This window comes from Salvelinus namaycush, unplaced genomic scaffold, assembly GCF_016432855.1.
Source record: "Salvelinus namaycush isolate Seneca unplaced genomic scaffold, SaNama_1.0 Scaffold289, whole genome shotgun sequence".
NCBI lineage: Eukaryota > Metazoa > Chordata > Actinopteri > Salmoniformes > Salmonidae > Salvelinus > Salvelinus namaycush.
In genome coordinates, this window is record NW_024059774.1 from 164,033 (window position 1) to 176,997 (window position 12,965).

General features: G+C 43.0%; 1 protein-coding gene across 1 annotated transcript; it reads left to right on the top strand.

The window, feature by feature from the left end:
- The first annotated feature begins 2,292 nt into the window (after nucleotides 1–2,292).
- LOC120039652 (gamma-crystallin N-A-like) lies at nucleotides 2,293–12,437 on the top strand. Its single transcript, XM_038985061.1, has 4 exons — nucleotides 2,293–2,336; nucleotides 5,954–6,089; nucleotides 6,407–6,546; nucleotides 12,302–12,437. Exons 1-4 carry the CDS (start codon nucleotides 2,293–2,295, stop codon nucleotides 12,435–12,437), a joined length of 456 nt encoding a protein of 151 aa, XP_038840989.1.
- Nucleotides 12,438–12,965: the final 528 nt, after the last annotated feature.

The following is a 12,965-nucleotide window of genomic DNA, read 5'->3' on the forward strand; positions in this document are numbered from 1 at the left end:
AACAGGAGGCCTAAATCACATCCTAGCAGGTTGAGAGGAATGTGCCTGTTCTACAGTAGCCTATCACATCCTAGTCAGTTGAGATTCTACAGTAGCCTATCACATCCTAGCCAGGTGAGAGGAATGTGCCGTTCTACAGTAGCCTATCACATCCTAGCAGTGAGAGAGAAATGTCTGTTCTACAGTAGCCCTCACATCCTGAGCAGGTTGAGAGGAATGTCCTGTTCTACAGTAGCCTATCACATCCTAGCTAGTAGAGAGGAATGTCCTGTTCTACAGTAGCCTAATACATCACTAGCCAGTTGAGAGAGGAATGTCCTGTTCTACAGTAGCTATCACATCCTAGCAGTTGAGAGGAATGTCCTGTTTACAGTAGCCTATCACATCCTAGCTAGTAGAGGGATGTCCTGTTTACGAGCCTATCACATCCAGCAGTTGAGAGAGGAATGTCCTGTTCTACAGTAGCCTATCACATCCTAGCAGGTTGAGAGGAATGTCCTGTTCTACAGTAGCCTCACATCCTAGTCAGTTGAGAGAGAAATGTCCTGTTCTAGTAGCCATCACATCCTAGCAGAGTTGAGAGGATGTCCGTTCTACAGTAGCCTATCACATCATAGCCAGTTGAGAGAGAAATGTCCTGTTCTACAGTAGCCTATCACACCTAGCAGGTTGAGAGGAATGTCCGTCTACAGTAGCCATCACATCCTAGTCAGTTGAGAGAGAAAATGTCCTGTTCTACAGTAGCCTATCACATCCTAGCAGGTTGAGAGGAATGTCCTGTTCTACAGTAGCCTATCACATCTAGCAGTGAGAGAGAAATGTCTGTTCTACAGTAGCCTATCAATCCTAGCAGGTTGAGAGAATGTCCTGTTCTACAGTAGCCTATCACATCCTAGCCAGTTGAGAGGAATGTCCTGTTCTACAGTAGCCTATCACATCCTAGCCAGTTGAGAGGAATGTCCTGTTCTACAGTAGCCTATCACATCCTAGCCAGTTGAGAGGAATGTCCTGTTCTACAGTAGCCTATCACCTCCTAGCAGGTGAGAGGAATGTCTGTTCTACGTAGCCTATCACATCCTAGCAGTGAGAGGAATGTCCGTTCTACAGTAGCCTATCACATCCTAGCAGTTGAGAGGAATGTCCTGTTCTACAGTAGCCTATCACATCCTAGTCAGTTGAGAGAGGAATGTCCTGTTCTACAGTAGCCTATAACATCCTAGCAGGTTGAGAGGAATGTCCTGTTCTACAGTGCCTATCACATCCTAGCCAGTTGAGAGAGGAATGTCCTGTTTACAGTAGCCTATCACAATCCTAGCAGGTTGAGAGGAATGTCCTGTTCTACAGTAGCCTATCACATCCTAGCCAGTTGAGAGAGGAATGTCCTGTTCTACAGTAGCCTATCACATCCTAGCCAGTTGAGAGAGGAATGTCCTGTTCTACAGTAGCCTATCACATCCTAGCAGGTTGAGAGGTCAGAATCATAACAGATATCCTCTTCTATGCCAACGGCGTCAACAAAAGGAGACGTGACTCTGATGTAATGTATGTCTATGTGTATGATGGGGGGGGTTTGAGTTATTTACCCAGTCAGGAAGCGTTGATCTGAATAACCATAGACGTCCATGACAGAAGCCTCCATTCTGCATAGTAGCAGCCAGATGCACTGTTCCATTCAGCTCTGCAGTGCTTTACAGCCTGTCCTGCACCCAGCCATCCAGACTGAATACAGTTATTATCATGGAGGGGAGGCATATTGTTTGAAAAACGCTGAATTGTTAGGAGGTAAAACTGTTGGCACTGCACTCCCTGTTCTGTTAGTACATACGCAGCGTCAAAGAGGGTGTGTGGTGTGCGTGCGTGCGTGCGTGCGTGCGTGCGTGCGTGCGTGCGTGCGTGCGTGCGTGCGTGCGTGCGTGCGTGCGTGCGTGCGTGCGTGCGTGCGTGTGCAGATACAATGCACATATTCTTCAATCTGTGTTTCTGTGTATTTGTGTTTATGGTGGGTGTTTATTTGTGTCTGCATTTCTATGTGTGTGTGTGTGTGTGTGTGTGGTGTGGTGTGTGTGTGTGTGTGTGGTGTGTGTGTGTGTGTGTGTGTGTGTGTGTGTGTGTGTGTGTGTGTGTGTGTGTGTGTGTGTGTGTTTACAATAATGCAGCATGTGTGTGTGACCTGTGAGCTGTGTTTAGCATATGAATGTGTCCAGGGTCTGTGACCCTTCTAGTAGCTCCTGTCAGCTGTGACCTGGACAGCGCTGTATTTAAAGGTCTTTCTCCTGGCCTCTTGGAGCTGACATGAACATCTTCACTAAAGTCTACGGACTAGTCCAACAAACCAGGTATGTTCAGAGTGCTGTGATCAGGGCCAGGTGTGCTGCCCGTCCCGTTTAGGTGAGGTGTTAGATAGGGGAAGAGTGGGGGGGGGGTTCCCTGTGATTCCCTGACCCCCCCCCCCTCTACAGACCCCCACCCATCAAGCCCGTCTGTGTGTCCATCCGTATGTCTGTGTTTTTACAGGCAGCCCAATTCGGATAGTTTTTTCTCTAACTGATCTTTTGACTAATCAGATCAGCTCTTTTGCCAATAATCGGGCTAAAGATCAGAATTGTGCTGCCTGTGTAAACACAGCCATAGTTCCTCTCTGTCCTCTAGTTTGTGTTGCACACCTTCTCTCTGACTCTGTTACACGTGACCATACAAATAGATACAGAGAATCCTGTAGGATTATAGGATCACTATCAGAGTTGGGGTCAATTCCATTTCAATTCCAGACAATTCAGGAAAATTGGAATTGGAATTAGGTTTGCTTTCTGAACTGACTAGAATTGAAATTAAATGGACTCCAACCCTTATCTCTATGCACCTGACACCAAAAGTCGCCCAAATCATATAAATTTGAATGATGGCTAGCCTGATTCCTGTTAAATCATCTAATTTTGAATGATGGCTAGCCTGTGATGGCTAGCCTGTGATGGCTAGCCTGATTCCTGTTTATAGGGAAAGGATTGAAACACAATTGTAGTTTGTCATAATGGCCTGATTTTAATGGCACCCTATTCCCTATGTAGTGCCCCATACAGCCCATATAGGTCTGGTCAAAAGTAGTGCGCTACATAGGGAATAGGGTGCCATTTGGTACTCGCAATAAATTACATTAGACATTATTACTGAACAAAAAGTACAAAGTTCACAGATAACCATTCCATCTTTAAAGTATAACCACAGGCTCTATAGATCAAATAAATGTTTTGTCACAGTTACATGCTGTCCCTTATCTGAATTTGGCAGCAAGATTATTGATGTGTGTGTGTGTGTGTGCGTGCGTGCGTGCGTGCGTACGTACGTACGTACGTGTGTGTGTATGCGTGTGTGTTTACAATAATGCAGCATGTGTGTGTGATCTATGTTTAGCATATGAATGTGTCCAGGGTCTGTGACCCTTCTAGTAGCTCCTGTCAGCTGTGTACATCTGAGTGAGATAGCTGGCAAAGATGTTGTGGACAAAGGTCATGTCTGAAGTTCATGTGTTTAATTAGAGATCCCTCCATCCTATCTCCGCAGCAAGCTGGGGTCTGTGCTCCAACGTGCCTTCTACGGGTCCAGTGGGAGGGTAGGTCCAAACACGTGATGCCCTCGTCCGACACACAAGATAACGTATCTGACTCTTTAAATCAGAGCAAAACCATTTACATATTTCATTAAGTTAGATATTTCATAGAGAAAGCCCATGTACCATGTCAATAAGTTAGTTATTTCATAGAGATGTACCATGTACCACATCATTAAGTTAGTTATTTCATAGAGAAAGCCCATGTACCACGTCAATAAGTTAGATATTTCATAGAGATGTACCATGTACCACATCATTAAGTTAGATATTTCATAGATGTACCACGTACCATGTCAATAAGTTAGTTATTTCATAGAGAAAGCCATGTACCACGTCAATAAGTTAGTGTATTTCATAGAGATATACCATGTACCACACATTAAGTTAGATATTCATAGAGATGTACCATGTACCACATCATTAGTTAGATATTTCATAGAGAGTACCACGTACCATGTCAATAAGTTAGTTATTTCATAGAGAAAGCCCAGTACACGTCAATAAGTTAGTTATTTATAGAGATGTACCATGTCAATAAGTTAGTTATTTCATAGAGATGTACCACGTACCAGTCAATAAGTTAGTTATTTCATAGAGATGTACCACGTCATAAGTTAGTTAATTCATAGAGATGTACCATGTCAATAAGTTAGTTATTTCATAGAGATGTACCATCCATGTCAATAAGTTAGTTATTTCATAGGGATGTACACGTCAGTAAGTTAGTTATTTCATAGAGATGTACCATGTCAAGTTAGTTATTTCATAGAGATGTACCACGTACCATGTCAATAGTTAGTTATTCATAGAGAAAGCCATGTACCATGTCAATAAGTTAGTTATTTCATAGAGATGTACCATGCCAGTAAGTTAGTTATTTCATAGAGAAAGCCCATGTACCACGTCAATAAGTTAGTTATTTCATAGAGATGTACCATGTCAGTAAGTTAGTTATTTCATAGAGATGTACCACGTCAATAAGTTAGGTATTTCATAGAGAGTACCATGTATCAATAAGTTAGTATTTCATAGAGATGTAACATGTCAATAAGTTAGTTATTTCATAGAGATGTACCATGTTCAGTAAGTTAGTTATTTCATAGAGATGTACCATGTCAATAAGTAGTTATTCATAGAGATGTACCATGTACACGTCATAAGTTAGTTATTTCATAGAGATGTACCATGTCAGTAAGTTAGTATTTCATAGAGATGTACCATGTCAGTAAGTTAGTATTTCATAGAGATGTACCACGTCAATAAGTTAGTTATTTCATAGAGATGTACCATGTCAATAAGTTAGTTATTTCATAGAGATGTACCACGTCAGTAAGTTAGTTATTTCATAGAGATGTACCATGTCAGTAAGTTAGTTATTTCATAGAGATGTACCATGTACCATGTCAGTAAGTTAGTTATTTCATAGAGATGTACCATGTCAATAAGTTAGTTATTTCATAGAGATGTACCATGTACCACGTCAATACGTTAGTTATTTCATAGAGATGTACCACATCAATAAGTTAGTTACTTCATAGAGATGTACCATGTACCACATCAATAAGTTAGTTATTTCATAGAGATGTACCATGTACCATGTCAATAAGTTAGTTATTTCATAGAGATGTACCATGTACCACGTCAATAAGTTAGTTATTTCATAGAGATGTACCATGTCAGTAAGTTAGTTATTTCATAGAGATGTACCATGTCAATAAGTTAGTTATTTCATAGAGAAAGCCCATGTACCACGTCAATAAGTTATTATTTCATAGAGATGTACCATGTACCACATCATTAAGTTAGATATTTCATAGAGATGTACCATGTACCACATCATAAGTTAGATATTTCATAGAGATGTACCAAGTACCATGTCAATAAGTTAGTTATTTCATAGAGAGATAAGCCCATGTACCACGTCAATAAGTTAGTTATTCATAGAGAGTACCATGTCAGTAAGTTAGTTATTTCATAGAGATTGTACCCATGTCAGTAAGTTAGTTTTTTCCTAGAGATGTACCATGTCAATAAGTTAGTAACTCTGGATTATATCACTTTAACAGAAATACATGTTCACTTCAAAAATACCAATATCATTCAGAACAAAAGAGAATATAATCAAATAGAATATAGTTTATTCTTCTCCGAGCAGGAAATGATTTTCAGTATCATTGCAGTAATTCAGATCTGGCCAATCCTGTTCTTTCACAATTACATTCCTAATGTGTTCATCCTAAGACATATAGATGTATCGTGTCCCCAGCTTTCCCCTCCACCACACTGTTGTTCTCTGCAGTCACTGTTCCACTGTTCAGAGGTTGTGTCTGTGTGTGTGTGGTTCAGATGGGTGGGCTACGAGCAGGAGAACTTCAGAGGGCGTCAGTACCTGTGGGACATGGCAGAGAAGGGAGAGTACAACTGCTACGACAAGTGGTGTGCCCAGGTGGACCATGTCTCCTCGGTGCGTTCAGTCAAACAGGTGAGACGGAGAGGACCCACAGAGAGGCATACGAGCACAGACAGACACAGACACAGACACAGAACACACACACACACACACACACACACACACACACACACACACACACACACACACACACACACACACACACACACACACACACACACACACACACACACACACACACACACACACACACAGGGGAAATACTCACAAACTAAAATGACTAGCTGATAGTTTCTGTTATTGGCCAACCTGGTACAATTATCCCCTGAGGACGACCCACACAGACTGGGACAAACACACACACACTAACCCTCTATCATCTCTCCCAGGACTCGTCTCCTGCCCGAGCCCATCTGTTTGAGAGGGCTGGGTTCTCTGGTAAGAGGACAGAACTACAGGATGACATACCCAACATGATGACTCGCTACAGTCTCAACAGGGCTGCCTCTATCCGTGTCCTGGGAGGAGCGTAAGTAGTCCCCTATAATATACAGTCTGAACAGGGCTGCCTCTATCCGTGTCCTGGGAGGAGCGTAAGTAGTCCTCTATAATATACAGTCTGAACAGAGCTGCCTCTATCCGTGTCCTGGGAGGAGCGTAAGTAGTCCTCTATAATATACAGTCTGAACAGGGCTGCCTCTATCCGTGTCCTGGGAGGAGCGTAAGTACTCCTCTATAATATACAGTCTGAACAGGGCTGCCTCTATCCGTGTCCTGGGAGGAGCGTAAGTACTCCTCTATAATATACAGTCTGAACAGGGCTGCCTCTATCCGTGTCCTGGGAGGAGCGTAAGTAGTCCTCTATAATATACAGTCTGAACAGAGCTGCCTCTATCCGTGTCCTGGGAGGAGCGTAAGTAGTCCTCTATAATATACAGTCTGAACAGGGCTGCCTCTATCCGTGTCCTGGGAGGAGCGTAAGTAGTCCTCTATAATATACAGTCTGAACAGAGCTGCCTCTATCCGTGTCCTGGGAGGAGCGTAAGTAGTCCTCTATAATATACAGTCTGAACAGGGCTGCCTCTATCCGTGTCCTGGGAGGAGCGTAAGTAGTCCTCTATAATATACAGTCTGAACAGGGCTGCCTCTATCCGTGTCCTGGGAGGAGCGTAAGTAGTCCTCTATAATATACAGTCTGAACAGGGCTGCCTCTATCCGTGTCCTGGGAGGAGCGTAAGTACTCCTCTATAATATACAGTCTGAACAGGGCTGCCTCTATCCGTGTCCTGGGAGGAGCGTAAGTAGTCCTCTATAATATACAGTCTGAACAGGGCTGCCTCTATCCTCCTAGACCTACCAGGTCCAGATACCCAGGTTAGAGGCAAATGGCACCCTATTCCCTATTTAGTGTACTACTTTTGACCAGGACCTGTAAATGCTATTTAGGACACAACCAAATATTGTACTTGAGTAGTGCTGCATTTGCCCTGGTGGGAGGAGCGTTGGTACACGTCCTCTACATAGGGGGTTGACCCCGAGGAGAGGTCAACAAGGGTTCTCTTTGTTTCACCTAGTAACATTTTCAGTTGAAAGATTTGAATGAACATTCCAAAATGTTATGGTGAAACTGTAAATATATATTTTTAGCGGCAATATTTAAACCGCATCTGACTTTTCTGTTCTTCCTCCACGTGTAGAAACCTCACATGACCACAGAACTATTTGTAGCGTCAGTTTAGACCCCAAACAGACGTGTTCACCGCACGCTACCTTGTCTGACTGTTAGTCAGGGTTAGCTAACGTTCGATGCTGATACAAAACAAATGGGATGTTTTAGCTAACGTTAGCTAACATTCGCAAACTATTTCCATTTGTTGAATCCACCTCTGGTCTGTAGTGAAGGCCCTTGCCTTTTGTTTCACTGATACCTCCCAGGTCCTAATATCCATACACATTATCTACTCATAAAAAGTTTTGCTTGTTTGAAAAACATCCTAGCTTACATCCAAAATTCCAAACCGTATGATTACAGCTCTTTAAACCTCCAAACAGAATGATTACAGCTCTTTAAACCTCCCAACAGAATGATTACAGCTCTTTAAACCACTAAACAGAATGATTACATATCTTTAAACCTCTAATCAGAATGATTACATCTCTTTAAACCTCCAAACAGAATGATTACATCTCTTTAAACCTCCAAACAGAATGATTACATCTCTTTAAACCTCTAAACAGAATGATTACAGCTCTTTTAACCTCCAAACAGAATGATTACAGCTCTTTAAACCTCTAAACAGAATGATTACAGCTCTTTAAAACTCTAAATAGAATGATTACATCTCTTTAAACATCTAAACAGAATGATTACATCTCTTTAAATCTCTAAACAGAATGATTACAGCTCTTTAAACCTCTAAACAGAATGATTACAGCTCTTTAAATCTCTAAACAGAATGATTACAGCTCTTTAAACCTCTAAACAGAATGATTACAGCTCTTTAAACCTCCAAACAGAATGATTACAGCTCTTTAAACCTCTAAACAGAATGATTACAGCTATTTAAACCACTAAACAGAATGATTACAGCTCTTTAAACCTCTAAACAGAATGATTACAGCTCTTTAAACCTCCAAACAGAATGATTACAGCTCTTTAAACCACTAAACAGAATGATTACAGCTCTTTAAACCTCTAAACAGAATGATTACAGCTCTTTAAACCTCTAAACAGAATGATTACAGCTCTTTAAACCTCCAAACAGAATGATTACAGCTCTTTAAACCACTAAACAGAATGATTACAGCTCTTTAAACCTCTAAACAGAATGATTACAGCTCTTTAAACCTCCAAACAGAATGATTACAGCTCTTTAAACCTCTAAACAGAATGATTACAGCTCTTTAAACCTCTAAACAGAATGATTACCGCTCTTTAAATCACTAAACAGAATGATTACAGCTCTTTAAACCTCTAAACAGAATGATTACAGCTCTTTAAACATCCAAACAGAATGATTACAGCTCTTTAAACATCCAAACAGAATGATTACAGCTCTTTAAACATCCAAACATAATGATTACAGCTCTTTAAACCTCTAAACAGAATGATTACAGCTCTTTAAACATCCAAACAGAATGATTACATCTCTTTAAACATCCAAACATAATGATTACAGCTCTTTAAACCTCCAAACAGAATGATTACAGCTCTTTAAACCACTAAACAGAATGATTACAGCTCTTGAAACCACCAAACAGAATGATTACAGCTCTTTAAACCACTAAACAGAATGATTACAGCTCTTTAAACCACTAAACAGAATGATTACAGCTCTTGAAACCTCCAAACAGAATGATTACAGCTCTTTAAACCACTAAACAGAATGATTACAGCTCTTTAAACCACTAAACAGAATGATTACAGCTCTTGAAACCTCCAAACAGAATGATTACAGCTCTTTAAACCTCCAAACAGAATGATTACAGCTCTTTAAACCTCTAAACAGAATGATTACAGCTCTTTAAACCACTAAACTTATTTGCTAGGCTCTATGTGATGTTTCTAAATATATCCTGATAATACAATGACTATATATTGAAAATATACGTATATATATATTTTCAAGGGCTAACATCGTTGTAGTAGTTTCGAGGGCTAACATCTGGTTTAGCTCTACCATGACATCCAGTTCCGTCTTGCCGTCATGGGTCAGTAATGTAAACGCAGCTAAACACACGTCAAATACTGTCCTTTATCGATGTTTGATTTAGTTGGCCCAGTAGAATCAATGGGATAATCCAGTTGGCCTGGCCCAGTAGAATCAATGGGATAATCCAGTTGACCTGGCCCAGTAGAATCAATGGGATAATCCAGTTGACCTGGCCCAGTAGAATCAATGGGATAATCCAGTTGACCTGGCCCAGTAGAATCAATGGGATAATCCAGTTGACCTGGCCCAGTAGAATCAATGGGATAATCCAGTTGGCCTGGCCCAGTAGAATCAATGGGATAATCCAGTTGACCTGGCCCAGTAGAATCAATGGGATAATCCAGTTGGCCTGGCCCAGTAGAATCAATGGGATAATCCAGTTGGCCTGGCCCAGTAGAATCAATGGGATAATCCAGTTGGCCTGGCCCAGTAGAATCAATGGGATAATCCAGTTGGCCTGGCCCAGTAGAATCAATGGGATAATCCAGTTGGCCTGGCCCAGTAGAATCAATGGGATAATCCAGTTGGCCTGGCCCAGTAGAATCAATGGGATAATCCAGTTGGCCTGGCCCAGTAGAATCAATGGGATAATCCAGTTGGCCTGGCCCAGTAGAATCAATGGGATAATCCAGTTGACCTGGCCCAGTAGAATCAATGGGATAATCCAGTTGACCTGGCCCAGTAGAATCAATGGGATAATCCAGTTGACCTGGCCCAGTAGAATCAATGGGATAATCCAGTTGACCTGGCCCAGTAGAATCAATGGGATAATCCAGTTGACCTGGCCCAGTAGAATCAATGGGATAATCCAGTTGACCTGGCCCAGTAGAATCAATGGGATAATCCAGTTGGCCTGGCCCAGTAGAATCAATGGGATAATCCAGTTGACCTGGCCCAGTAGAATCAATGGGATAATCCAGTTGGCCTGGCCCAGTAGAATCAATGGGATAATCCAGTTGGCCTGGCCCAGTAGAATCAATGGGATAATCCAGTTGGCCTGGCCCAGTAGAATCAATGGGATAATCCAGTTGGCCTGGCCCAGTAGAATCAATGGGATAATCCAGTTGACCTGGCCCAGTAGAATCAATGGGATAATCCAGTTGACCTGGCCCAGTAGAATCAATGGGATAATCCAGTTGACCTGGCCCAGTAGAATCAATGGGATAATCCAGTTGACCTGGCCCAGTAGAATCAATGGGATAATCCAGTTGACCTGGCCCAGTAGAATCAATGGGATAATCCAGTTGGCCTGGCCCAGTAGAATCAATGGGATAATCCAGTTGACCTGGCCCAGTAGAATCAATGGGATAATCCAGTTGGCCTGGCCCAGTAGAATCAATGGGATAATCCAGTTGGCCTGGCCCAGTAGAATCAATGGGATAATCCAGTTGGCCTGGCCCAGTAGAATCAATGGGATAATCCAGTTGGCCTGGCCCAGTAGAATCAATGGGATAATCCAGTTGGCCTGGCCCAGTAGAATCAATGGGATAATCCAGTTGGCCTGGCCCAGTAGAATCAATGGGATAATCCAGTTGGCCTGGCCCAGTAGAATCAATGGGATAATCCAGTTGGCCTGGCCCAGTAGAATCAATGGGATAATCCAGTTGGCCTGGCCCAGTAGAATCAATGGGATAATCCAGTTGGCCTGGCCCAGTAGAATCAATGGGATAATCCAGTTGGCCTGGCCCAGTAGAATCAATGGGATAATCCAGTTGGCCTGGCCCAGTAGAATCAATGGGATAATCCAGTTGGCCTGGCCCAGTAGAATCAATGGGATAATCCAGTTGGCCTGGCCCAGTAGAATCAATGGGATAATCCAGTTGGCCTGGCCCAGTAGAATCAATGGGATAATCCAGTTGGCCTGGCCCAGTAGAATCAATGGGATAATCCAGTTGGCCTGGCCCAGTAGAATCAATGGGATAATCCAGTTGGCCTGGCCCAGTAGAATCAATGGGATAATCCAGTTGACCTGGCCCAGTAGAATCAATGGGATAATCCAGTTGGCCTGGCCCAGTAGAATCAATGGGATAATCCAGTTGGCCTGGCCCAGTAGAATCAATGGGATAATCCAGTTGGCCTGGCCCAGTAGAATCAATGGGATAATCCAGTTGGCCTGGCCCAGTAGAATCAATGGGATAATCCAGTTGGCCTGGCCCAGTAGAATCAATGGGATAATCCAGTTGGCCTGGCCCAGTAGAATCAATGGGATAATCCAGTTGGCCTGGCCCAGTAGAATCAATGGGATAATCCAGTTGACCTGGCCCAGTAGAATCAATGGGATAATCCAGTTGGCCTGGCCCAGTAGAATCAATGGGATAATCCCAAAGTTGTAACCTACAAGCTCTAGTTGATGGAACCAATGTGATATGTCTCTAATCACACTGTTTATTTTTCTGTTCCTTCCTGCCTGCCTGCCTGCCTGCCTGCTTGCCTGCCTGTCTGCCTGCCTGCCTGCCTGCCCGCCTGCCTGTCTGCCCGCCTGCCTGTCTGTCTGTCTGCCTGCCTGCCTGCCTGTCTGTCTGTCTGTCTGTCTGTCTGTCTGTCTGTCTGTCTGTCTGCCTGTCTCTTCAGCTGGGTGGTGTACCAGGAGCCTAACTACAGAGGTCCCCACTATGTCTTGGAGAAACGTGACTACAACAACGCCTCTGACTGGGGCTCCCAGAGCAGCACTGTGGGCTCCATGCGACGGGTCCGCTTCAATAACTAACCAACTGACTACAGAGGTGCGCAGCGGTCTAAGGCACTGCATCTCAGTGCTAGTGGCGTCACTACAAAACTGGTTCAATTCCAGGATGTATCACAACCGGCCGTGATTTGGAGTCCCATAGGGCGGCGCACAATTGGCCCAGCGTCGTCCGGGTTAGGGCTTGGCCGGGGTAGGACGTCATTGTAAATAAGCATTTGTTCTTAACTGACTTGCCTAGTTAAATAAAGGTAAAAACTATTAATAAGAAAACACTCTGTAATCCCCCTAACCTTGTAAACCCCCCTGCCCTAATCCCCCTAACCAACAGGAGGACTCCCCACCAGCACCCCTTCCACCTGACACACACACATTATGCAAAACTACCAGAAACCTATTTTAATAATAAACAGTAAAAAGACAATTTCTCGTGTTGTGTGTTGTTTTGTTATCAGGGTTGTGATGATGATGTCATTGGTGTATTCATTGTGGTATATTTTCTCACAGGTTGATAGAAAACCCTGCTACTAATATCACATACAGTATGCAGAG

Excerpts from the sequence above, each read along its gene's own strand:
- LOC120039652 (XM_038985061.1), top strand. The coding sequence starts at position 2,293 with ATGAACATCTTCACTAAAGTCTACGGACTAGTCCAACAAACCAG. Across the intron at positions 2,337-5,953 it reads GGACTAGTCCAACAAACCAG|ATGGGTGGGCTACGAGCAGG; the intron begins GTATGTTCAGAG and ends TGTGTGGTTCAG. Across the intron at positions 6,090-6,406 it reads CGGTGCGTTCAGTCAAACAG|GACTCGTCTCCTGCCCGAGC; the intron begins GTGAGACGGAGA and ends CATCTCTCCCAG.